The sequence below is a fragment of the Thunnus thynnus genome, chromosome 10 (genome assembly GCF_963924715.1).
Source record: "Thunnus thynnus chromosome 10, fThuThy2.1, whole genome shotgun sequence".
Lineage (NCBI taxonomy): Eukaryota > Metazoa > Chordata > Actinopteri > Scombriformes > Scombridae > Thunnus > Thunnus thynnus.
Genome location: NC_089526.1, coordinates 27609442 through 27634536, shown reverse-complemented (window position 1 = coordinate 27634536; position 25095 = coordinate 27609442). Strand labels below are relative to the sequence as shown.

Sequence of the window (25095 nt, the reverse complement as noted above, 5' to 3'; positions counted from 1 at the left end):
TAGCTTGGTTACACTTTAGCTTGAATTAGCTTGAATTTTAGATTTAACTGAAGTTAAAGTTCAGGTTTAGTGTTGAAAGTTTAGATGTAACTAGATTTTAGCTTTGTTGTAGGTTAAGCTGTTTCAGATTTAAGATAAAATATTACCTTACATTACATTAACCTTTGGCTTTTACTTTAGCTGTAGCTGTATAACTTTGACTTAACAGTATTTTCCTTGTTTAGATTGATTTAAAATTGGAACATCACTTTAGGTTTCAAATTTTGGTCTGGCTACATGCACAAAAAGTAACTAATAATAATAATAATGATAATAATAATAATAATGGGACATAAATGCTTTACAAAAACAGAACACAACTGAAATATGACCTCAAATTTAAACTTGAATCTGCTCATTGTAGCCTTGTTATAGTTTAACCTCCTTTTATTTACCACAAGATCACTTTAAAGCTGAAATCATTAACAACAAACAGCACTGTAGAAATATTAATATGCCTTCAATAGACTACTGAACACTGTTAGTTACACCTTCCTGTGGCTCCAGTGCTCAGTGTTCACCATGAAATCATGAAGTCCAGTATCAGTTTTCTTTTGTAGTATAACACTGCCCTCTATAGAGCTGGCTCCTAACAGCACCGGATTCATCCTCAGCACAGACTGAGATGTGTGTTTCAGTCATAAACCCAGCTGTTTTCACAGCACTCTACAGATCTACATTTCAACAAAGAGAGAATTACATTTTCCCAGAAGCTTTTTAGCAACATTCTCCTCAGCTGAGCTTTATTCAGTGTAAACTGTAAAAGGCTTGCTGTTTATAACCTTTGCACTGATTTCGGTGACAGGCACAGATGTTGCTCTCTCTATGTGTATATACACAGACTGTATGTGAATCACAAGGGGAATATGTCTAGAAAACATACACACACACACACACACAAAAACACACACCTCCAACCTGGCAGAGTGTTTATGCTTGTAAACACTTGAATAATTGAGCCTGATTCAAACACACCTTCTTTCCAAAAGGAGTCATGGAAGAGGAGGAGGAGGAGCAAGAGGAGAGAGGGAGAGACAGATGGCCCAGTGCAGATAGACTCAGAGACTGCGAGCGAGGAGTGTTCTCTGAAGGACGAGGTTTTGTATTGTTGTGGCTGCAAGGGCCGCTCTGTCACACAGCGTACCAGGGGTCCCCAAAGAGCTAGGGTCTTATGGTGTCAGTGTCCCGCCAGTCCTCATCCCCAACCCTGGCCTATTGTCATTTCTGTTTTTTAATTTCTCAAACGCAATCAAGTGTGACACAAACTGTTTACCTAGCGTGTCTGCCACAACCAGGAAGAGAAAGAGGGGGGTGGGGGGGGGTGCAGACACACAAGCCAGGATCTCGGCACAAAATAATCCTCCATAATACCAGAGAGTTTAAAGAGGCTTTGCCAACACCTCCCCAAACCCCCACCACCCCCCACCCCCCCACCACCACCTCTCTTTGCTCTTATGAAAAAAGGAGGGGGAGATAAAGAGAAAAAAGGATGGAAAAACACATCAGAAGAAAGCTGTTAAATTTGCCCCTCAGTCTCGTTTGGGATTGCTAATTATTGTTTTTAGAGCACAACAATTGGGGTATTAGGGCATAAGCGGCTGGAGATAACATCCATAGGAAGGCGAGGGGAGGGAATAGGGAGAAAAGGGAAGCGGAGCACTGGGAGAGAGATAATGGGTCGACAGAAGGGGAGCTATGATAGGGTCTGGTCCATGGCAGTGTCTCTGTCTCTCTGCTACAACACACCACAGTATCAGGAGACTCACTGACTCACTCTGTCTCCAAGGAGCTTGAAGAATAAAGGAAACTTGACAAGGAAAAAAGTTTTTAAAGTATGACAGTTTACGGATTGACAGAAATCAGAGAAAGTGAAGGAGAGCAGAAAAGTTACTATATCCACAACAGAATACTTCAACTTCTGTTTACTCACAATGCACATCACCCCAAAGAGACTTGTTTGTTTGAATCGTACAAAACACAGAAGAGTAGAAATGATAATTTGTTGTTTTTATAGGGGGGTTATGTCCTAGACTACTTCTTAGCCGGAAACTACTTCTTAACCTGTCACTGCCTGGTAATAAAAAAAGTTAAAACAACAATGATAACGGACTTTAGGTCACTAGTTATTGAAGTAGAAAACTATTGAATGTTCACCCAACCAGTGAAACGACAAGTGACCATATATGGCCATAGCCTAGAGAAAAAAAGAGCATTTTAAGCTGAGATTTGAAAATCTCAATTGATCCTGCCTCCCAAATTCAGTTTATTCCAAAGAAGGAGAGACTGATGAGTAAAGGCTCTATCTCCGTAAATATTTTGATTAATTCTAGGAATCATTAAATACCAAGGATCTATGGAGCATAAACAATGTGATGGAGCATATGGAGTAATACGACTAGAGACGTAGGAGCAAATCCATTTAAAGCTTTTTAAGTCAGAAGGATTTTGAAATCAGCTCTGGCTGGTATCGGTAGCCAATGCAAAGACATCAGGACAGGTGTTAAATGATCAAACTTCTTAGATCTTGTAAGAACATTTTGAACAAAATGAAAACCTTCTGTTGCTGTCATGGGTAGGCCAGAAAAAAGTGCATGGCAGTAACCAGTTCTGGGTGTTTTTAAAGCATGTACAAGGACTTGGGTGCCTGAATTTGATAAAATGGGGCGTATCTTGTTTAATACATGAATGAAAAAAGGCAGATTTTGTGACATTTATGATATATGGCATAAAAGTAAGAGAGAGATCAAAACTATTCCCAAATTCTTGACTGTTTGAGTAATTGTGCAGCCGTCAAGATTAATGGAAACATCCATGAAAACAGATCTATGTCTTGCTTTATCATTTCAACATCAACATTTCGACCCTCTGCTAATACAAATGCAGGAGGTTGTGACACATCCAGTGATGGAACTCTGACAAGCAGTTCTCTACTTTCACATGCTGGGAGGCGTCATTGGCTGTTACAGGAATATAGATTTGGCAGTGATAATTTATGCTGTAGTTTTGTTGGAGCATGTATACACAGAACAAAAGTGGTCCAAGTAGTCATCCCTGTGGAACAGAGAAGTAGAAAGAAGAAGAAGAAAAGTGTTATTGAATACAGATCTGTTTACCTGCAAGTTTACTCATTTATCATTGGCCATGGGCTACATGAGCGTCACGCTGCTACTGTGGGCACTGGTAGACAAAGTTATGGATTACATAATATCTCATCTAACATATTTAATTTTGTTCTACTCACCGTAAGAATGTATCAAAAGATAAAAATACTGCAAAGTATAAAAGTACTAAAAGGCAGGTGATGCATGTGTCCCACAGGACAGAAGAAACCATCCTGGAAAACACACATACACACACACACACAACCACACTGGCTCCTATCCTGCCAATGAGCAGGCCAGCCAAAGTCATCTGGAAGCTTCTACATGCCAATGAATAAATAAAGCTGTAATTAGTAAAGAAAACAGCGCCACCTGTTGGTGTCCCACCCCTGTGAACTCAGACGTTATAGGGAGCTGTGAGAAACACCTGAGCCTGCAAAGGCTGTGTGTTAAAGGGTTGGCAAACATGCATGATGTGTGTGTATGAGAGGAAGTTTTTTCATGTGGGCCACCCATGTAACCATGTGTGTTGCAGGGCTTCCATTTGTAAAGAGGCTTACTGAGCATATGTGTTGGTATTGTGAGTGTGCGAGTGTGTGTTTGTGAGCTCCTTCGTGTAACTGCGTGTCCTGGGGCCCACCTGGCAGCGTTGTGCAGATTCTGGGGCCTGAGCAGCTGGCCTGGGGGCTGGTGAGGGTGTTTGGTGGGGAGGAGGTTTGAGAGAGGTGTGGGGGGTCTTCCATGGCCCCTTTCCCACCAGACCCAGACAGTGGGAGGCAGATGGACAGGCCACAGCCACTGCCAGAGGGCCAGAGGGGCCACAGGGCCGAGGGAGAGGGCCAGCCAAGACCAACTGAGCTCAACCACACACAGAAAAAAAGAAAAGAACAGACAAACACAGTAACACATGAAAGACATGTGAAATACAAAACTCAAATAGAATTTATACTGATCCTTAGATACCTCATATATGATTTTTTCATATTCTTTAGTTGGTTTGTTGCATTGTTACACATCATCAAGCTGTGATGTTCACTGCATTTCAAGTTATTTCGTGATCAGATGTTATGATTTACATTTTAAGTTGCTCTACTAACCCTGAAAGGATCATTCTGTTATTACAACTTGGCTCTTGTTTTCATAGGTTTGACAATCCTGTCCATAATTTATGATAACTTTGTATTTACCAAAGAAACTGCTGAGAAGTCAGAACATAACAACATTGTCAAAAAGAAGTCAGACATGGCTCGTGTTTCTTGACTTCTTGACTTCTTTTACAAAATGTTGAGTACAGCTTTAGCATAACTAATGTGGGGCAAACTTATGAAAATATCCTTTATCCTTATTATTTTTATATCTTCAACAATGCTTTTTGAAAGTGTCCAGAAAAAACAAACAAATGGAAACAGATCCAAACATCTTCACACTTATCTCTATTGCAAGTGCTCAATTCATTGTTTTGGTCGCACAGGCCTTCATCAGGACATGAGACATGCCAGTTTTTTTTCCTTCCCTGTACTAGCTCTGAAAGGAAAACCTTGCTTTTTATTCTTCTCACACTGGATCCCAAACCAGATGTTCATCAATTATGTTTTTTTCTGTGACAACACAGAATTGTAGCTGCACTGAAAATATCTTAATATGATGTCACATCATCTACATTTGTCAAGATATGTAATGGGAAGAAAAATGCACCACTGAACACCAGAATGGTTCCACAAATGTAGAATACCTAAACAACATCTTTAGAGTGGATGTTCCTTTCAAGATTTAAATGAATGAGCACCAAAGAACAACAGAGAGAAAAGATACTATACATATATGTATGTATGTATGAAATACACTGATGCACATACACATACATCCAAAAAACTAAGCAAAATGTAAAAAACAAAAACATGCTAGAATTTTTGCTAAAAACTTGAAAATCATGCAAAACGATACCATGTGTAGGATTGTTTTAAAGATAGATAGTCACAGTGATTTAAAGGGAATATGTTTTAGCATGTGGGATTGACACAGAGTTTATTGTGCACATATAGGAGGTGGTGGTGGTGGTGGTGGTGTGGGAGGTAGCCACCGGCTCCAGTAGTCCAGAGAGCCACAGATGCTCCACTGTTTGTGTGTTGACTCTCTGTAATTTGTTTGCTCTAATTTGTTTTGCTGTGCCAGGGGAGTTCCGATTTTAATTTTGCTCTGTGTGTGTTTACCCCTCTTTGTGGATCGCTGATCTGTTAAGCATAGAGAGAGAGAGAGACAGTCAGTGTGGAGGGTGGGCTGTTCAGAGAGCCAAATTAAAAAAGGAGCAGTGCAGATTGTTTTAAGCTCTGGCAGCCCCTTCAGGCCCAAAGGCCTCGCTTGCAGCCTGCACCTGCTCCTTCCCCCGGGAGCCTGGTTCCTGATCCGTGGCCCTCGCTTCTCCTCCCTGGCCCCCAGCTCAGCCGCCTCCTCTCCTCTCCTCTCCTCTCCTCTCATTCCTCCTCCTGCTTTTCTTCTCTGCTTTTTCTCCTCCCCACCGACTTCCTTCCTCTTGCTTTCGCTTCTACAGCCTCCTTCCTCTTCCTCTACACTCCTCCTTCCATTATAGTTAAACCTTCCATCTCTCTTCTCCAAAAACTCCTGATGCTCCTTTCGTCTCTACTCCTCCCCAGTGACTTCCCTCTATCTCTTCACTCCTCAGTCCTGGCCTCTTCACCTCTTCTCTCCTCTCCACCACCTGCTCCTCTCCTCCTCCTCATCCCTCCTTCTCCTCTTCCTCTGGGTTACCTCCACCTTTTGTTTTCCCCCTTCACCTCTGGCTCAACTTTCTCCTCAACCCCCCCCCTTTCCAACTTTGCCAATTCCAGTTCCTGCTCCTCTTTTCTCCTCCTCCTCCCTCCTCTCCTTCTGCCTCCAGCGGCAGGCAGAGTCTTAATCAGCCCCCCTCCGCACCTGAATGATTGTGACTTGTAGTCTGATTGAAAACACACAACCTTACACATAAAATACAGTCAGACATATCTGCTGGCTATTATGATTACCAAAACACAGTGTGCAGCTCAATAAAGCAGTGTCATGACATCATCACCTTTTTATTAACGCAGAGACACATGATAAGGATGCAAATTAAACTCATTACAACTGTGTTTAAAATTGTCACAGCTATTCTTTATTGAAATCATCCAGTCGCTCCAGTTTATGACTGCACATCCATAGGTAGTTTGATCAATCAGTCTGCTCTACATACATTATGGTACAGTTTGTCACACATACAATATTTACATTACCCCAGCAGTAATGCTATGACATGGTTCCAATAACAAGACATCTAGTTTTAATATGGCTTGATTAAAATCAGTCCAACTGTATATAATGATGTCCAGACTGGATGAGGCGACTGAAAAGCACACAACCCAGGCCAGGCGGGGGGTCGGGGTGCAAACCACTGGACGACATGATGGAAGAAGGTTGTTTCTAGAGTTCCAGAGACCGGATCAAAGTCTGGCCTTCTGTCACCAACTCACCCATCCAGGCTTCAATCATTAAAGGGTCCGGTTACCCATATTACAAACAGATCATATCTTCTCTTTACTTCCAGTGGTATTCGGCCATGCAGATGATTTTGGTTTTATGTGTCCAGGTTTTGAAATATCTGTCTTTGAGATTTCTATCTCCACCCCGATGAAATGAGGGTGAATGGAATTTTGTTTGTGGTGCTCACAGCATTAAAAATGACATTTAAAAATGACTGTAAGTGATTTTTTGTCCACTTGGACGCAGTGGAAACAAGCTGTAAGCAACACTGACCGTTAACTTGATATGACGAATGTTAGCAAAAAGTTGCTTATTTACACATCCAGCAGTTACGCAGCAACATTAGCATTAGCAGTGTTTCTGACCACCTGATGAAGGTAAATCCATAATAGTTCTGTTTTGGTTTCCACTATGTACTGAGACTCTTTTTAGCTGCTACATGCTCCACTACTTTCACCAGCTAGTTAGCTAGCTAGCTAACTTTGTTGGTGCTGAGCATGTATAGTGGCTTTTTGTGTTTTTGTTTTACTGAAAAAAGCTGCCTGCTGCATATGGAAAGGATGTGATGGCAGTGGTGATACTGAACCAAATCAGTTGTGGGGCTGTAAAACTAAAACAAGGAATTAGAAGATGCTAAAATACTCTGTAGCGCTGGGGAACTGCAGAGATGGTTGATAATTCTCTGTAGGTTCATGACTACAAGCAACTGCCTTCACATTACATGTAGCCATTTGATCCATTGTTACTATAAAAAATACTGATTATGGCAGCTTTAAATAATTCAACAGATACATCTCTTTCCAGAACCTGTGCCCTTGTTAGTCTGAATAATCCCAGATCTCATTGGGAACTAGAGATGTCACTTTTTATTTGAAATTCAAACTACTGTTCAAACAAGTGGAAAAATTAAATATTTAATCTGGAACAATCTGTTCAAATTTAAAATTCACAGTATGTGTGACATTAACCTCAACTTTCTCGCTTTTTGGAACTTTTTTTTTGCAACAACAGACCATGTCTTGTACTGTGAGGCAGCGGAGAACGCAAATGGAAAGAACGCAAATGAACTACAGGATAATTTAGGATGATGCCACGTTTGCATTCAAATGAATTAGAACAATTATATGAATTATTAATTACATGTTAGTTATCATTCATTCAAACTTGATTTTTTTTGAAAAAGTGACATACCTATTATGAACATTGGATACACTGTCTACCAAAGAAATAGTCCATAGTAAAACTGATGACAGTGCGTTCTGTCTAGAGTAACAGGAAGTGGAAACTGATGTTGAACATTTCAGTGTTGTGAGCACCACAAACTAAATTCCAGATTCCAAATTTCAGAGACAGACATATCAAAGCCTGGGCAAATAAAAGTAAAACTATCTGCATGGCTCAACATCACAAGAGATAAGAGAGAAAATATGTTTGTGCAACTTGAGTAAACTGACCCTTTAACTTACATTACATCTATTCTATATGCACCACAATCTTTTTACATCCATCATATTACGAGCACTTCCACCAAGCTTAACGTGACAAACAAATGTGAACATTTCCTCTGACATTTTGGTCCACTTTTTTTTAAACTGGTGATGTTCACTCCTGTTTGATTTGGTATTCTGACCGTCTCTACAAAGACTTTTTCATCAACTGCTTCGTTGATGACATTCACACCCAGTAACATTCACATACACACAGCCAACATAAGCAGCACAGTCCCCTCACAGCACAATCATTATCAGAACACTCAGCATCCTGCACTACACATTTCCCATTAATTTGGCCTGTTCCCCACCTATATACCTCCACAGCAGACTGCTCACACTGAAATAAGGTGAAAATTAATTTCCACTAGTGCAAAATAATGTCTCTCTTTGAGAGCAATAAGAAAAGAAAGACTAACAAAATATATATATTTGACACATACAATCATATAGAAAGAAAAATAAAGTGGCACTGATATTAAATTATGTTAAAAACTAAAACTGTTGCAGGATAAAAGCAAACTGTGTTCACTTTACCCTTTTCTTTAGTCTAAGCACTAAGGCTGATCTGTAGCAGAGCTCTGTCGCACTATGCAAGTATGCAGACACACATCACACACACTAAACACTTTTTTGTTCCTAATTGTGCACAAGACATGTCATGTATGAATGGGAACCAGAATATTGAAGTTTAGGGCTGAAGGAGAAATGATCTGCTGTGTTAAAGCAGCTGCAGCTCCTCAGGGTGGAATGACCTTGATGTTACAGAATGAAGGAGGCTGTCTGCTAACTCCATCTAGTGGTCAAATATAAGAGCTGCAGCCTCACAGATACTGAGAGGACATTAATGACCAAATGCTCCAACTTCCCAGATAAGAAAATTAAGCAAATATCTACTTAATGGAGAGAAATAAGGAAGATAACTAGTAAATGAAACAGGCACAAATCTGCTCATCCTTCCACCTGACTTCTTATTCCACAGGCCTACAGGTGATAATATCACTGAGGTTGTGGTCTGATGGAGACATAATTTTCTGATACAGATTCCCACATACAGTAGCATAAAGGAAATGACATGGGGATCAATCTAGGGCATGAACTGGCACTCAAAGTCAGCTGTGTTTCCTCTTCAGCACATGGATGGTTAACAGCTGAGACATAGCAGCTGTTCCTTTTAGCCACATGATCGATCTCCACCTGTTTGAACGGGTTTTTGCGGTAAGACATGTGGCAGTGTGGTGATTAGTTGCATCGTTTCATAGCAAGTGAAGTGCCACCTGTCTTGTCTTCAACGCTTTTCTGTCGTCTCCGCACCTTCATGAGATGTTTCCTCTCTGCTAACCCCTCACACTGTCTTCTGTATCGTAGGATGAGACAAATAAGGCAAAGAGAAACTGCCGCAGGGACAGTTCTGACGTTACGGGAGGGGACAAACCGTACAGTAGCATGTGAATTATGGGATTCAGTTTTAATGCTCTGCATATAAATACCCACTCTGTCCATTAGGAAGTTATAATGTTTGGGGTATTGGAGGTGGAGGAGCTGGATTACTTTCTTCAGCTGTAAGAGCTGTTGTCTGGACAGGCTGTTCCACACACAGCAGCTGTTCCAACCTCCCGTCAGTCTCAATCTGTCAACCAATCTCAGGTCAAACCTCCAGGTCTGGCATTAACTCCTCCTTGAGCTGAATGTCATTGTCAGACCCTGTGCCCACGTCTGAGTCAAAGAGCGAGGGGTCGGAGTCGGGTGTGTGTGTGTGTGTGTGTCCGGCCGAGTGGATGCTGCCGTCGCTGTCTTCCAGAGTGTCAGTCCTGGAGAAGAGGCCAAAGTCCAGGCCTGTAGGGGAGCCGCTGCTGCCGCTGCTCTCACTGTCTCCGTCGTAATAAACATCCTCCACCTCTACAAACCACTCAGGCCAGAACCTCCTCCGCATCCGCTCGCAGAACATGGCCAGGTTGATCAGCTCTCCTGTAAGGACGCAGCAGGATCAAATGTATGAGCTTTTATAGATGCTGAGTCTGACACAGAGGCAGACAATACATGTGGGAGATGTAAAAAAGACATTTTTGTGTTATCCCTTCACTACAAGTGGTTTCATCATAAATTCATATCAAAACAACAGAGAATTGGCTGTTCTCATTTGTGACAATAAAAGCTCTGATTTTGCTCTCTGAAAAGATAAGCGATTCAAGTGTTCTCCACTATCTCGGTGCTGTGAGAGATGTGAAAACAACAATCAAAGCTAATGTCAGCAACTCTGCATTGCAGCAGACTATCACTGCCATCTAGTGGCTGGACCAGAGACATACATCTATGACAAAGCAGTAGGGAAAAACAGAGTGATAAAGCTCAAAATAAAACAGCAGCATAGATATTCAATGATTTGAAATATGCAGTGTTTAACTCATAATCTACGGAAGCCAAGAATGGCCATGCTTGCATTTTTTTTTTTTTAATGCCGTTATCTTGAGATCACAAGTTAATTATTTTGTTACCTCGACATAACAAAGCTTGTTTTCTCATGATAACAGGTTAATTTATCTTGTTATCTTGAGAAAACAAAAGGCCAATTTCTCAAAATAGAAATTGGCCTTTTGTTTTCTCAAGATAACAGAAGGTTAGAGAGATGCTTATTAGAACAGTTGCAATAATCGATAATCTCGTTGGCAGGACAGACAAGGTTAATTAGTAATTAGTAGAAACATATTTTCTTTTCACTATCGCAATTATTCAACTAAATTGTACATGTATTTGTGCACTTTTCAAGATGTTGCCAGACCAAACAAGTTGATGTTGTCATAATAAATCAAATTATGAATAATGTCCATGAATCCATATTTTATACAGCAAATGGGCCTAACATAACACAATAATAAGTGAGAGATGAGAAATAAAACTGACACTGCACCCTTTGTGAACTCTGGCAGAGCATATCATATGCAAAGACAAAAAGTTCTAATTTTATCAAAAGCCTTTAGTGTAAAACCCACTTTGAATTCTCTTAAACTGATTATAGTTTTTTTTTATTCTTAAGAGATTGGGTCATATCTCTTTGAAGTCAGAATAATGCTAAGACCTTATGATGTGGTTAAGAAAATGAGCTTTGTTATCTCGAGATAATGAGATAATTAAGTTGTGATCTCGAGATACCAGCGTAAAAAAAAAGAAAATTGCAAGCATGGCGCTTCTCAACTTCCATACATATCTGAGTATTTCACAAACCTTTAATGAGTTGCTCTGGTCTTGTCCCAGGCAGAGTCCACATGGCCTGGGCCAGATGCCCAAACACTGTGGCGTCTAATGTTGACATCTTAGAACCCATGAAGTACTTCTTATCTCCTGCAGGACACACACAAAACAGAATTTCTAAGTTTTAATACAGAGAAATCTTCACTGTTTTTTACATGGAAATATGCTAATGATGGTTTATTATAAAAACCCTTTATTAGTTACCAGAAAAAGCAATCTGAATACTTTTAAATAAAAACATGCAACCAATTTTGATGAATGATAGGAAAGCAAATCACTGCAGAAAGGTCAAGCTCAAATGATTGATATTTAAAGTATTTCTGGCCTCAAAAAAGACTAAAATCAATAATCTTCCTGTAGAGGATGTAGTTCATCATATAAACTAATTTCATTTTGAGGCTGGGAGAGCTGCACTTCTGGCAACAACAGCAGATTTTAGATTCAAACTTCTGGCACTTGAGTCTGGAACAGCAAAACATAAGAGAAGCTGTATGTTAGCAGAGCGTACTGATGCTTTCACTCTGGGAATAGCTTTCCATTTTTCAACGAGGCGTTGTCCGTTGAAATGGCACAAACAGATCGATGCAAATCACTTTTCTTTGCAGCATCTGCCTGTTTGTTTCCATCTGAACACTCTGATAATGTATCCCTGTGTCTGACATCCAGTACAAAACTCCTTGTTTCTACTAATTTCTTTCTATATCTCATTTAAATACAAACACACAGAAGGAGGCAAAGATAGATATTATTTTTTATATTGGCCTATATGGAAACCACATATAGGAATAAATCTTTAATATGTTGTCTCAGTTCAAGGAAACGTGTTGTAATTATCAATTGATATTTTATATTATGCATATCAACATGAATACTTCCTGTGCCTGACGGGACAAACTAACCTCTGTTGAGGCTGTCACTGATATTTACTTCAGGTTTTTTGGTAAGAAAAAAAATGTTCTAAAAAAGTTCAAATTTCTCCACAACGATCCACCAACATGGGTTTAAATATGATAAATGAAATAAATTTGAGATTGTACAGTGTTTTTGGTTTTTAGAAACAAAGAACTCTTTCTACAAATTACTACAGTTTTACAGTGACAAATGCATGCAGTTCAAATAAAATAAATTATAAAAATATGGTAACTATATTATGAGATTATATAACGGAGTTTGGGTAATCCCTAATGGAATACATTTTAATGGCGCACACACACACACACACACACGCACACTAACAAACAGTCCCTCCTACCCAGCAGGGTGGCCAGTGTCCTCATGTCCTTCTCCATCAGGGCGTAGACCTCCTCCTTCGAGAAGCGTCCGATGCCGTGGCCGTACATCTCCCTGCGCACCATGCTCCCGTTCAGGTGGCTCAGCAGCCACTTCAGCGTGTCGCTCAGAGGGCCGCTCATCGCCAGAAGCTTCTGAGTTTCCTCCAGGTTGTCCACCCACTGACAGTAGGCTATCGTCCTGAAAGAACACACACAGCAGGCATGATAAAGTTACACTGGTTACCTCTTTTAATCAGATCAACACCTGCAGTCTGGAGTCATGGTCTCACCTGCTGGTGTTACAAAAGTTTTAATTATGGCTGGCTCAAAACAAACAATAAATATATAAGGTTCCTATTGGCTTTTTTTTTTTATCATTAAGATATCTTTTATTTATGCCTTTATTAGATAGGGACAGTAGAGAGTTGACAGGAAATGAGGGGGAGAGATGGGGATCAACATGCAACACAGGTCCACAGCTGGACTTGAACCGTTGCAATTCAGTTGTGTCTTAACAGTGACAGTAATTTTTGTATAAGCGAAGCAAAACAAAACAACCTTTACACAACATCAGCCTACTATACAGTGATTTACTTAACTGAAAGTAGATTATCACGATAGGTTATCACGATATCACGATAGGTTATAAACACAATGTAACAAGATCATCTTCCTGCACGTGCATACAACCAGGGCTGCAACTAACAATTATTTTCATTATTCATTAATCTTCTGATTATTTTCTCAATTAATCAATGCATTACCTCGTCTATAAAATGTCAGAAAATAGTGAAAAATGCCTGCTTTAACATCCTTCAGCCCAAGGCGACATCTTTAAATGTCTTGTTTTATTTGACCAACAGTTCAAAGATATTCAGTTTATTATAATGTATGACAAAGAAAAGCTTCACATTCTCACATTTTATAAGCTGGGATCAACAGATGTTTGGCATTTTTGCCTAAAATGAACGATTAATCAATTGTCACAATAGTTTCTGATTAATTTGCTATCGATCAGCTAATTGACTGATTCTATGTATGATTGACTTTTGCACATTATAGGAACACATACCCAAAATAAATCCATATTTCTAAGTAAGAATAAATAGTGTTAGAAGTAGTTTCTGTGTAAACAAACAGGATGCTACACCTGACCCATTGCCCCTCTGATCCTCCAGATGTTACAGTATCTCTCTTCTAACAGTGAGTTGTTTCTCTTGTATTAAGATGTGGTCTTGGTCATTTTTGCTATGAGCTGCTTAATGATAAATGATGTATCAACATGACAACAGGAAATAAAGCTGTCTTCATTTGTAACATTAAAAGCTCTGATCTTGCTCTCATGTGGAAGCAACAATCAAAGCCAGTGCCGGTAATGAATAGCTAAACTGAGTGCAGACACACTGCAGAGTATTGCAAACTGACTTTACATGAACTAAAGTCTCTAGTCTAACCAGATGCTATCAAGGTGGTAATACTATATGGGTTAATTCAGTATTATGTTCATCAAGTGGTTGTATTTGAATATGCAACTGTAGTTCTCCTTCCACATGGTATATCTTCACCAAAAAGAAAAAGCTGGTGAACTGGTACTTTAAAGTCCCCTCCAGTCAAAAATGTAATGTTTTCTTGTTCCTTCAGTTGGATGTTTGAGCTTCACTGTGCAGAATGATGTATTTGCAGTGTTTGACACTAGAAGAAGTTTATCTGTGCTCACATTAAATAAAGAGTTTAAGGTGTGTACCTGTGAGCAGGATTTCTGACATCACAAGAAGTTTGGAGCCCATCATGGTCCAGTATGCAACTTACACAAGTGTGATGTGGAAACTGGAGGCCTCTAGTGCACATATGCTGAGAACTTTACAATGAAGTAGGTGACATCCACAATGAAAAATATTTGCATATTCATAGATTCTGGATTTCTCAGAGGGAGAGGAAGATATAAATCTTAAAACATCTGGAGGGGGCCTTTAAAAATGTTGAAATCCTCAGAGACAGACATTATTTCAGGATACCAAAAGCAATTCCTCATGACAACAGTTCCAGCTCTGACAGAGGACGTAAACCAACCACACTCGTCATGAATCCAACATATAGTGATGTACAGTTGTGTCAGCAATATGACTATTTAATCAGAGGTTCAGCCTGTGTCCTGTTACCAACAAAGCTTTATGGACAATTGCCCTCATCTTAATCAATAAAAGTGCACCACCACTTCCGCCCCCCCTGCCCATTCATCAGCTATACTGCTTTCAGCTCGCTGCCAGGAGACAATATCATATATTTAGCCCTTCAAACTGTCAGCTTGTAGTTATAAACATGAGAAAATGCTCTGAGTCTGTCCCTGCCACTCATGCAGAAATAGGTTAGAGGAGAAAAGGTGACTGTGCGCACATCCGAGAAATTCTATTACAGATTTGGATTAAAAACTGGTGAACAAAATTTCCACAAGGTTGGGAGAAACAGCAGCATTTAGATGATCTTGCTTGGGTTGAATAAAAAAGCAAGACACCTGGGCATTTTAAAAGAGCAATCTTGACATCAAGTAGAGAGTTGTCTCACAGCAGGCAACAGACAAATCCTGTGTGTCTGTGTGTGAAAACAAGCCCAACTCAAAGCCTCAGAATCCCTCCCTAACTCTGCTTTAATTTATCTGCATCTGCCCCTTTGAGACTGGTATAAATCTAAAAAAAGAAACCAAAAAGAGACAGCAGTTTTACCTGGATTCATCCCATTAATGCACATAATGAAAAGAGTAACTGTCTCTAATATTTGGTACATTCGGTGTCAACTCTGATCTGTTGGTTTTTTCCAGCCAATCTGCTTTGTGCGTGTAGACACTAACAAGATTAAGCTGCTATATCCTTACACACAAGACTGCAAGACTTGCAATACAGTCTGAGCTCCCCACTGAAAGGGTAGAAGCCTCATGTCATAATTGCTGTGATATGACTGTAAAGAAGCATCTGTCTCCTGCCTGCAGTCTTCTGGATCACTCTATATGACCGGGCGCTCGATGGAAATTGGATAAAAGCATCTGGCCTATATTACATCTGGGAGTGGTGACTGTCTGGGGGCCGCACGCCACTTCCTGTTACATCATCTGCTGTCCCAAGAGGATCTACTGTCCTTTGTTTCCAGATTTGCTGTTTGGATGCAACTAAGCTGACCAAAATATCAAATACAATTTAGCCAGGGGGGGTTACTTCAAGGGGAATGAGAGTGGGTGCCATTAAGACATTGATTTTTAAAAAAATCTTTTCCATTTAAGTTTTTCCCACTCATGGTTATGACTCATGAGCCTGACTGTATGGCAGGTAGGAATGGAAGGATAACCATCTGACTGGAGCTGATTTCGCGTCCTGAAGTAAAGTTGAAAATAGTTAAAAGGAAAAACAAATTAAAATATGAAAAATGAACTTATTTTTGAGAATGGGTACAATTCAATTGGATCCATTGGAACAGATCAACCTCTGGGTTTAGTGAACATATGACTGCTTTCAACACTTGAAATAAGTACAATAAGGGATGTTGGGGTCTACATCAAAGCTTATAAGGCATCGAGTAAAGGGAGTTCATTTTTTTAAAGAACTCCTTCACCCCGTATGTACTGATGATGATAATGAGTAATAGCAGTAGTGCTTCCTTGAGTGGAATGTAAACTTACTGTAACAGCTGTCTTGGTAAAAGTCCTAACGGGGCAATTTAGAAGATGAGATAATTATATTGTAAAACTCAAAAAAATTGCATTGCTTTTCCTAGTGGTAACATACTAATGAGGCCTACAAAAAGATTAGATGCACAAATCGTGTTTTTAGTACATTTTAAAAACAGAAACACAAAAAAGTGGAGGTATTTTTAGATTTAAAGCTACATTTATTGATACATTAGTACATACATGAGTGACATTAGTATTCATTTGGAGTCGAGTTCCTGACAAGCAGACAAATGTAAAATATGAGAAAAATATCTCTATTTAGCTGCTAAATGCTCCACTATGTTCACTAGCTAGTCGCTTATTTTTCTGTCTGATGCTTGATGCTGTGTAGGTAGCCTACAGTAGATTTATCAGAGATTTTTTGCTGACAATAGTTGCCTGCTGCTGCCTGAAGTGAGGCCAATTAGGGAACAGAGTTTGCAAGCTAGAAAACCAAAACAGAGAACTACAAAAGATAAAAAAGCGCCGTAGATCTGCAGTCATGATAATTCTTCATGGGTTTGTCACTAGAAGCGACACAGAGTTATTTGATGTATTGTTTAGTGCAGCTTTAAGATGAATTATTGAAAATATAATACATTTTTTTCAAAGGCTGTTTTTTCTTTGTTGGCCATCATCCTTAAAAAGTAATTATTAAAGAAACTGTTGAGAAAGAAACAGTGGATAAAGCATAAAACACAGCTGCTAGTTCTTCAGTTTCCTGTTATCTTTTTTTTTTATAGCAGCATCAACAGAGGAAAAGGAGGTTAGAGAGGGCTCCAGCTAGCCTGCAACTGACTACACAAAGAGCAACAAGCCGCCACACTGCCCTTCCTTCACATAAATAATTCAATCAGTGGGTCTAAACATGGCACAGGGCGGAGGGAAGAGCACAGGAAGGAGAGCAAGGAGGTGAGAGGGAGGGAGGGGGATGTGCATTACATGAATGACCTCTATGGCTTTGAAGAAATGTTATGGAATTCCCTGTTTTCAATGGACAAATGGTACAATCTCCAACCTATTTTCCCCCCGAATTACACATTGAGGTTTGGCTCAATTTGAGGACTAAGATCCAAGAGTTTAGTTAAAAATGTGTCCTGACATCATTTAATAGAGAAGAATAGGCCACCTTAAACTAATCAAAGAATTAGATCAGTATGTTTGTGTGTGTGTGTGTGTGTGTGTGGTCCAGGTATTCCTTACATTGTGGAGACATAAATCTGTTTACACAGTCATGTTGTGGGGACTTGCCTCCCTTATGGGGACAAAAAGCAAGTCCCCTTAACGTAAAATCATTAATTTTAGGGTGAAGGCTTGGTTTAAAGTTAAGGTTAGTTTAGGGTTATGTTATGGTTAGGATAAGGGTTAAGGTGAGGCATGTGGTGGTCATGGTTAAGGTTGGATAAGTAAGAAATGAATGTAAGTCAATGTAATGTCCTCTGAAGTGATGGAAACATGACTGTGTGTGTGTGTGTGTGTGTGTATGTGTGTGTGTGTGTGTGTGTGTGTGTGTGTGTGTGTGTGTGTGTAAGGGTAGTGAAAGATGGATAGAGCTTTTAGGTAATGGTCTCTCTGGGTGTGGGAGAAGTGGTAAACAATTTCCTGGCAGCAGCAGAAGTGTGTTTCTCACCCAGAGGTACTGCAGAGACTCACGAGCATGGCTGATAACACAATACTGATGGTGAGGATGGAAGGTTGGGTATCTTTGCATAAATGACACTTCAATTCAAAAATGAGATCTTTTTTTTAGCTGTTAAAATAAACATGGCAGTGTTTTTTCATTGGGCTCTGTGTGGGCGGTTTGCTATTCAAGATGATTTGGTGTTAAAACATCTATTTAAATGTGAATATGTAAATGTAAACGTACATATTCAAGTCAATAAAACAGAATTTTGCCCACAAGCACAACAGTTACATCAAATTATAGATACATGATTGCATTTTGCCTTTAAAATCACAAGTGGCTTCATGGTTTGAGACGGAACACGATTGCAGCATTTTCTCACTGTCACTTACCAATAGAGGTGTTCCTCCACCATTTTGGTGACAGCTCTGGACACGGCTCTCTCCTGTGGGGTGAGGTTCTTGTTGAGGTTGACACCCAGCTTCTCCTCCAGGAAGTCCACAATGAACTCTGACCCTGAAGCCTGCTCGTGGTTGTACTCGAGCCAGGGCATCTTGCCCTGCGGCGACAGCTTCCCATCAAAGTAGTTCTGCAGAGAGACACAGCTTCATGTGAGAACATGTGGAATTCTACACATGCTCTGGACAAAAATAACATGTTGTTTTAAACTTATAGGTCATGTTTAGAAGTTGAAATTCCACAAAATGTTTATTTTATTGATGACTTTTCGAATAGGGGTCAAGAGATGAAAAGAGAAAAAACATAATTCTGCTACACAAAATGATGTTGTTCTTTTTTTTAACTTTTTTATCTTATCTTATTTATTGTAGTGAATTACATATATTTTCTCAGAAAGAAAATTGTAATAATTGTCCATTACATTTTTCAAAAGCCTGAAGTGACATCAACAAATTGTTTTTTAAAATGACATAAACAATTAGTTGATCATCAAAATTCAGTTTTTGTTTCAGTTTCTGTTGAAAGACTAATCAGATAATAAAACGATCATTTCTGCACTAATTTGATGTCTTCAGGCCCCTAAAAAGCATCCAAAGAAAACAATCTGAGAAAGAAAAATAACTCGTTGATTCCAGTGCTGAACATCAAGAAACATGTTCAAACACATCACAAGTACACAAAGCTTTGATTCAAGGGAAAAAAAGCAAAAGGTTTTCAGAGTATTCAAAATGGAAAATCAAAAATGCTGTACTTGTCATGAATCAAGAGCATTATGACTTCTTTAGGGGATGCACATTTTGGCACAATACTATGAAAATTCCTCTGTCACACAGGAAGTGATGTGCTTCACATTTCTGGTAACATTGTTGTTGATCTGCATTAAAATTGGAAGAAGTGGGTAGTTAGCTTGAGGAATGATGACTCAGCAGACAGAAACAATAGACTCAAGCACATAAAAGTCCTCTCCTGTACTGCAGCTTTGTGTTTAATAACTAGTGAAGCAGAGTCTGCTGTGTATCACCTGGTAGGGCAGATCCACCATGCGCAGGTATGTCTCTATTTTGAGGCAGAAGGGTGAGAGGCTGGGGACACCGTTCTTTGGCCTGGAGAACTGATGTAGGATGATGGCATCTTTAGAGTCCAACTCCTGCTCCTTCCTACACAGACACAGAAAACAAAAGCTTTAAAAAAAGAACAGTCGTGTCATTTATACTACTGTCTGCATCACATTGATGGTCCTATGATTATTTTGCATTGAATACTGTATAAAATAAGTAAATGCCATTTGAATTTTGTATAAAAATCCATGTTGATGGTGTCAAAACTAACCTGCATGTACAGTATCTACTGTTACAGCTAACAAAACCACCTTACAGAAAAAGACGCTGATTTATAAGAAAATAACATTAGTCTTTAACTAGTTTTACTGTCTGCCAGTGTGCAAGAAAAAAATGCTTAAAAACTCCTGATACAAACATCACAGTCAGCACTGGAATCCTTCAATGAAAATGTTCCCCAGTCTGGCCGAGAGCGACCAGTGTTACTACCTGTTTTCTAGGTCAGCCAGTGCTGTGACGAAAAACCAGAACAGCACTCGGCATCCAAACAGAGAGCAAGACTTGCTGTTCAGTTTCAGGCTCTTACAAACCTTCCTCAGGGGAACAGGTCACACCTGTAGTTTATTATAGCACGGTGACACAGTAGTGATGGTCCCTGTGTCCCTGAGCTCTGCTTTTTTAAACACTCTCTACAACCCATCAACATACACTTTTTATTAATTATTTTCAGCCACTCAGGTTTCCTCATTGAGTCTCAAATTTAAAAAAAGCCCAAGAAATGGAAATATTCCACTGGCAATAGATGTATTTAAGTATTTTAGGGTCAAATTTTCTTTGAAATGAGGAGTGAAGTTTGGAGCTGCCTATAATTCCAACAGTATTTATGTGAAAAATACTGTTGATACTAATCTTCTGTATCACTATCCCCACTGAGCTAAGAGGTATTAAGAGCTTCCATTAGAGTTGAAATTATTGACTAAATGAGTCATCACACTGCTCCAGTTGGACATTTCCCATCCCTCTCTACAGCTGCAGTCACACACTGTCTTCATGATGAGCTATTGTACTGTCGGCTGCAAACATTAATGAGTGAAGCTCTCCTTTGAAATAAGATAAAATTAAATGACATGAGATAAGATCAATGACACAGCAGAAGAATTCAATGTAATATCTAAGAGATATGAAACGTGTCTGTTGGACCTGTTCTGACCATTTATGGTGTTCAAGCATTTAGAAAATTTGGGAGAAATACAGTTTTGATCTATATATGTCAAACTTCCTGTTTCTCCTCACATATTATTAATGCAGCAAACAAAAAGGAGCAAAAGGAGACTTTACAAAGTAGAATTAGCATCATTTTCCAGACAGGCAGAGATATGCTGGCTGGTCTGTTCAATGTCTCTTTTATCACTGGCCAATGCTCTTTAAGTTTGAATAATTTAATATAACTGTACAGGACGCTGGCAATATGCACTCTACTCCTTATCAAACATTATTTCATGAATACTACTCTGGTTTTCCAGTATATCAGGCACAAATAGCTCAAACTAATGCAGTGTAATACAAATACTCCTACTTTCATAAAGGTTATAATGTTCAGTTTTTGTTGGAATTGTTTTCGAGAGCTGTTGACAAATTATTAGAAATACCTCTCTGTATAAGACAATTAAACAGCACTATAAACCACAGCCTCTGAAGTGACCATAGATATCTTCCATGTTGGACTATGCAAAAGGTTTTTGTTAAACCCATCACACACACCTTATAAAGGCCACTTTTGCTGTTTTTATGCTCATTGTATGTTACTGAATTAGACTGGGTCTTTTTGTCTTGTTTACAGTGGCGGCTGTTTCTCTTATGATGGTCAATATAAGGATTTGATAATGTTAGGAGCTGAGTTGCTGCACTGTGGTGCTGCTGTTGTGTCTCTGTCCACTGCCTTGTGGTGCTGAAACTGTCCCAGGTCTCATAAGTCGCTGTCCACAGTTACATGGTGCTGAAGTATCTGGTGGCATCTTTCTGCACTAGCATGCCTGATCTGTCTTGTACATCTTATTCTGTCTTTTATATCTCTGTCCACCTCAATATGGCGCTGAAATCTCCCTGAAGAACCGCTCAGAGATCTCTCTACACATTCTTGCACAAAGGGACGCAGAGAATAAAAGCCGACTAGCTTGGCAGAGCCGCTGCCACTGCCAACAACCCATCACATGGCCCGGACAGATGATGGCTGCGGGTCTAGCCTCAGTATCCCGCACGTGATTCAGCAGGAGCGTTTCTGCACGAAATGCAAGGTTACGCAGATTATCACGGGGGAGGGAGAGGGGGGGAGTGAAAGTAGACACTACCAGGCCACTGTCACAGGATGTACTTACTCCCCGGCACTGACCTGGCCCCAAATAATCCAGCTATTGACACGCACTCATTCTCCGCACTAACAATAGCCTAGAGTTAATCTGTTTTACATCGCAGAGGCTGATCAAACTGTATGCATCCGCCGCCATTAGAAGACATGTCTGCAAATATAGGCGTGTTTTTCTATATTTCTATAGGCAGCAGCTGTTTCTCTCGGGGCAGAGAGCATTAAAGGTCAGGGAGCGCTTCATTTATTCACGCTCAGGTGCCACCGGGGCTGGCACGGGAGCTGGCACACGGGCGGACGCGTGACTCGTTATTTTTTTTTCCCACCTAGTGTCATGTCCTTGGAAGGAGGAAAACAGGGAGTGAAATCTCTGCAACAACCGCGAGATCTGCGGAGAAATGAGAGCCTGTGTCTGGACTCCCGTATTCATTCATGGTTTTATCACAGTCTAGTAACACTAATCATTACTGTCAACAGGGCTGTGGTTGACAATCACACCCAAAGCTTTGGAGGTGAAATAAAAAAAAGACCTGATGATGATAAACAGGGCAGGTACTGTGCATCCTTACCTGATGGCGAGCAGTTCATGCAGTAGGTAGGCTGCAGCCGCCAGCAGGGCCCCCCCGGTGATGTAGAGGGTCTTCTTCCACCAGGAGTCCGAGCCCAGAGCCGTCATGATGCCTCCGTAGTCCTGCAAAGGGAAGGCGATGATATAGCCATATAAAGACTGCTGCTGGTCGGAGCCGCACAGCCCGAGAGGCAGGCTGTGATTCCGCCCGAGTTCAACCACACACGGCCGGGAAGAGGCGATGCCAGCAGCCCAGTACATCCTCCCTGCCTCGGTTACAGCCGCCCCGCTTCCTCCCTGCTGCAGTCCCCGGTAGACTTCATCCAAACGCCCGGCAGGTTGTCTACGGCATGGCGGCGGTGTGGCTAATATCTTTCCATAAAACCATAAACACCTCCGCTCCCCCTCCCTGGGATGATGCTCAGCACCCAGTCCGCTCTCCTTTGCGGGTTTTTAGAAACCTTTATCAAGCTCATCAGAATCACAACAACGGATTTCCGGTCACGCTTTTCAAAATAAAGTGTTGTTTTGCTGGCTAGTGCACTGTTCTCTAGAGCAGTGGTTCTTAAAGTGGGGTCCAGGGACCCCCAGGGGTCCTTGAGGGGGTTCAAAGGGATCAGCAGAAAAAAGGAGAATAATGTATTTTCACTATAATTGCATCTATAAATAACACAATGACAGAGTGTATGACTATTTTGGTCATAGGTTTCATACACTTTCTGTAATAAAACATCTAAAAGCAAAAATCTTATGATGTGGGAGACCCTTGGACAAAAAAAAGTTTGAGAACCACTGTTCTAGACAATACTAACACTAGACCACTGGCATGTTACAGAGCTACATTGGCGTGTTAAGTAGATTACGAGGACTGGCTTATGTGAAATCTTTTACCTCTCTTATCAGAGTAAGTCCTCCACTGTAACAGTCCCTACCGGTTTTCCTGCATATACCCTTTATTTCAATGGTTAATTGTTTAATATTTTCAAATATAATTTTTCTGATTTTCATTCTTGATGTCCATCTTTTCTCGCTGAGTTGCACAGCACAGCACCTTTATTTCACCTTTTCCAAACAGGCTCAGTGCTGTAAAGTTGTTAACACATTTTTGGTATATATTTACATTATGCAGTTTATATTTAGTTCTTTCATACTTCTTTTTTTTCTGTCGCTTTAGTGTTAAAAGCGTTATAGTTAATTCTTGGACATGGAAATGAAAGTGTGATGGAAATGAAGGAGAATTGAGAGGCCTGCTGAAAGTTCTGGAAAGATTATGTTCTTTCTTTGTGTCATATCTTATTGTTGCACTCACATATATTCATATCAATAGCCAACTAATCAAGATATAAAGATGTTGGCAGTTTCAAAATATTTTTTTTCATATTTTTATTTTAAAAGCAAACTCGTCCAACATCCGGTGTTGATGCGTCAAACTCCGGTGTCTTGACGCAGCGGGCCTATTGTCTGCTTCAGTAGAGGAGCCACCCCGCCCTGACGAGCCCCTGCATCCCAGTGAAACCAGTGGCTCACCATAGCGAACACACAGTCTATTGGGCAACAACACTGAGTGACGACATCCTTCTGACGTTCATATAAGTTAAACTGTATCCATGGTAACCATATTGAACAGAGTTAGTGACCACTGTTGTTGCCTGTAGAGTTTATTTGTTTATCTTTGTTGGCTTAAAACCCGCAAATAAAATTAACTCTTTGTAAACTGTCCTCATGAAATAAAATATAAAATTCTCATAGCAACCAACAGTAGGTTACCACACATACTGTAAGTACACACAGCCTGTGCAGAAGAGACTGTTAAGTAATAACTGTAGCCTGCATTGTTTCAGATCAGCTGTAACGTTACTGCAGGTCTAACGTTAAGCTGCGCTAATAACCATCTGATGTATGAACTATGTAAACAAACCTGAATAAATGTCTGACACACTGCAGGCAGATTGTAAAATCTACTCACTCTGGAGCAATTTCGGAAGTGTAAGAAGAAATTCATCTTGACGAATGAATCCATCGGGTGTGTTTTGGATCTGTTTCTCGGGCATGCCTAGAGATGGATGAGGACAACTTCTAGAAAAGAAGACTTGGTTAAGATCCTTCCTTTAGGTTACATCACCCCGATGCCGTTGAAACGCCGGCTCCTCTCCGTCAACTGCTGACAATCTGTCCACATCTATGACATCAAGAGCATTTAAGCAGAAAATGAACTGTGTGCATTTAATCTATGACGCTGCTGTACATCAGTCCTCACTGCAGCCATGGCTACTGCAAGTTAAGCGCGCGCTCCCGCGGCTTTAATGAGCGCGCATTAGAGCAGGAGAGTTTGTTGTTACAGACAGCTGAAATAGTGAGGGAACAACCGCAGAGACTAAACTGGACATGTGGATATGTGGGGAGTTCTTTCCTTATTAGATCATCAGTGTTACACATCACGTGAATTTTGATCAGTTCTATCCAGTAATATTCTTTGTTTTGCTGGGTCTCCTTTAACCCCTCAAGAACCCCTGTAGTCCCCAGAATCTATTCTGTTAACTGCTGCTGCACTACAGGAAAACACCATCTTTGCACAACTCCTGAAGCTTGAGTATTGGTCTCTTTAAGAACATCATACAAGCATGACTTATTCTCCACCACAGGCTTTATTTGTATTATATAATA

At 40.3% G+C, this 25095-nt stretch overlaps 1 protein-coding gene across 2 annotated transcripts; it reads right to left on the bottom strand.

Annotated features, from left to right (window-relative positions):
* Window positions 1-6265: 6265 nt before the first annotated feature.
* Window positions 6266-25056, bottom strand: faxcb (failed axon connections homolog, metaxin like GST domain containing b). Of its 2 annotated transcripts, XM_067602332.1 has the most exons (7): window positions 24398-25056; window positions 22433-22554; window positions 19465-19600; window positions 18377-18573; window positions 12645-12862; window positions 11366-11482; window positions 6266-10111 (listed from the first exon to the last, which is right to left on the bottom strand). In XM_067602332.1, exons 1-7 carry the CDS (start codon window positions 24449-24451, stop codon window positions 9792-9794), a joined length of 1164 nt encoding a protein of 387 aa, XP_067458433.1. In that variant the 5' UTR covers window positions 24452-25056; the 3' UTR covers window positions 6266-9791. The 2 variants fall into 2 exon arrangements, with proteins under 2 accessions (XP_067458433.1, XP_067458432.1); XM_067602331.1 differs by lacking the exon at window positions 24398-25056 and having other exon boundaries at window positions 22433-24377.
* Window positions 25057-25095: the final 39 nt, after the last annotated feature.

Excerpts from the sequence above, each read along its gene's own strand:
- faxcb (XM_067602331.1), bottom strand. The coding sequence starts at position 22,692 with ATGTACTGGGCTGCTGGCATCGCCTCTTCCCGGCCGTGTGTGGTTGAA. Across the intron at positions 18,574-19,464 it reads TGGTGGATCTGCCCTACCAG|AACTACTTTGATGGGAAGCT; the intron begins GTGATACACAGC and ends GTCTCTCTGCAG. Across the intron at positions 12,863-18,376 it reads GTGGAGGAACACCTCTATTG|GACGATAGCCTACTGTCAGT; the intron begins GTAAGTGACAGT and ends GTGTTCTTTCAG.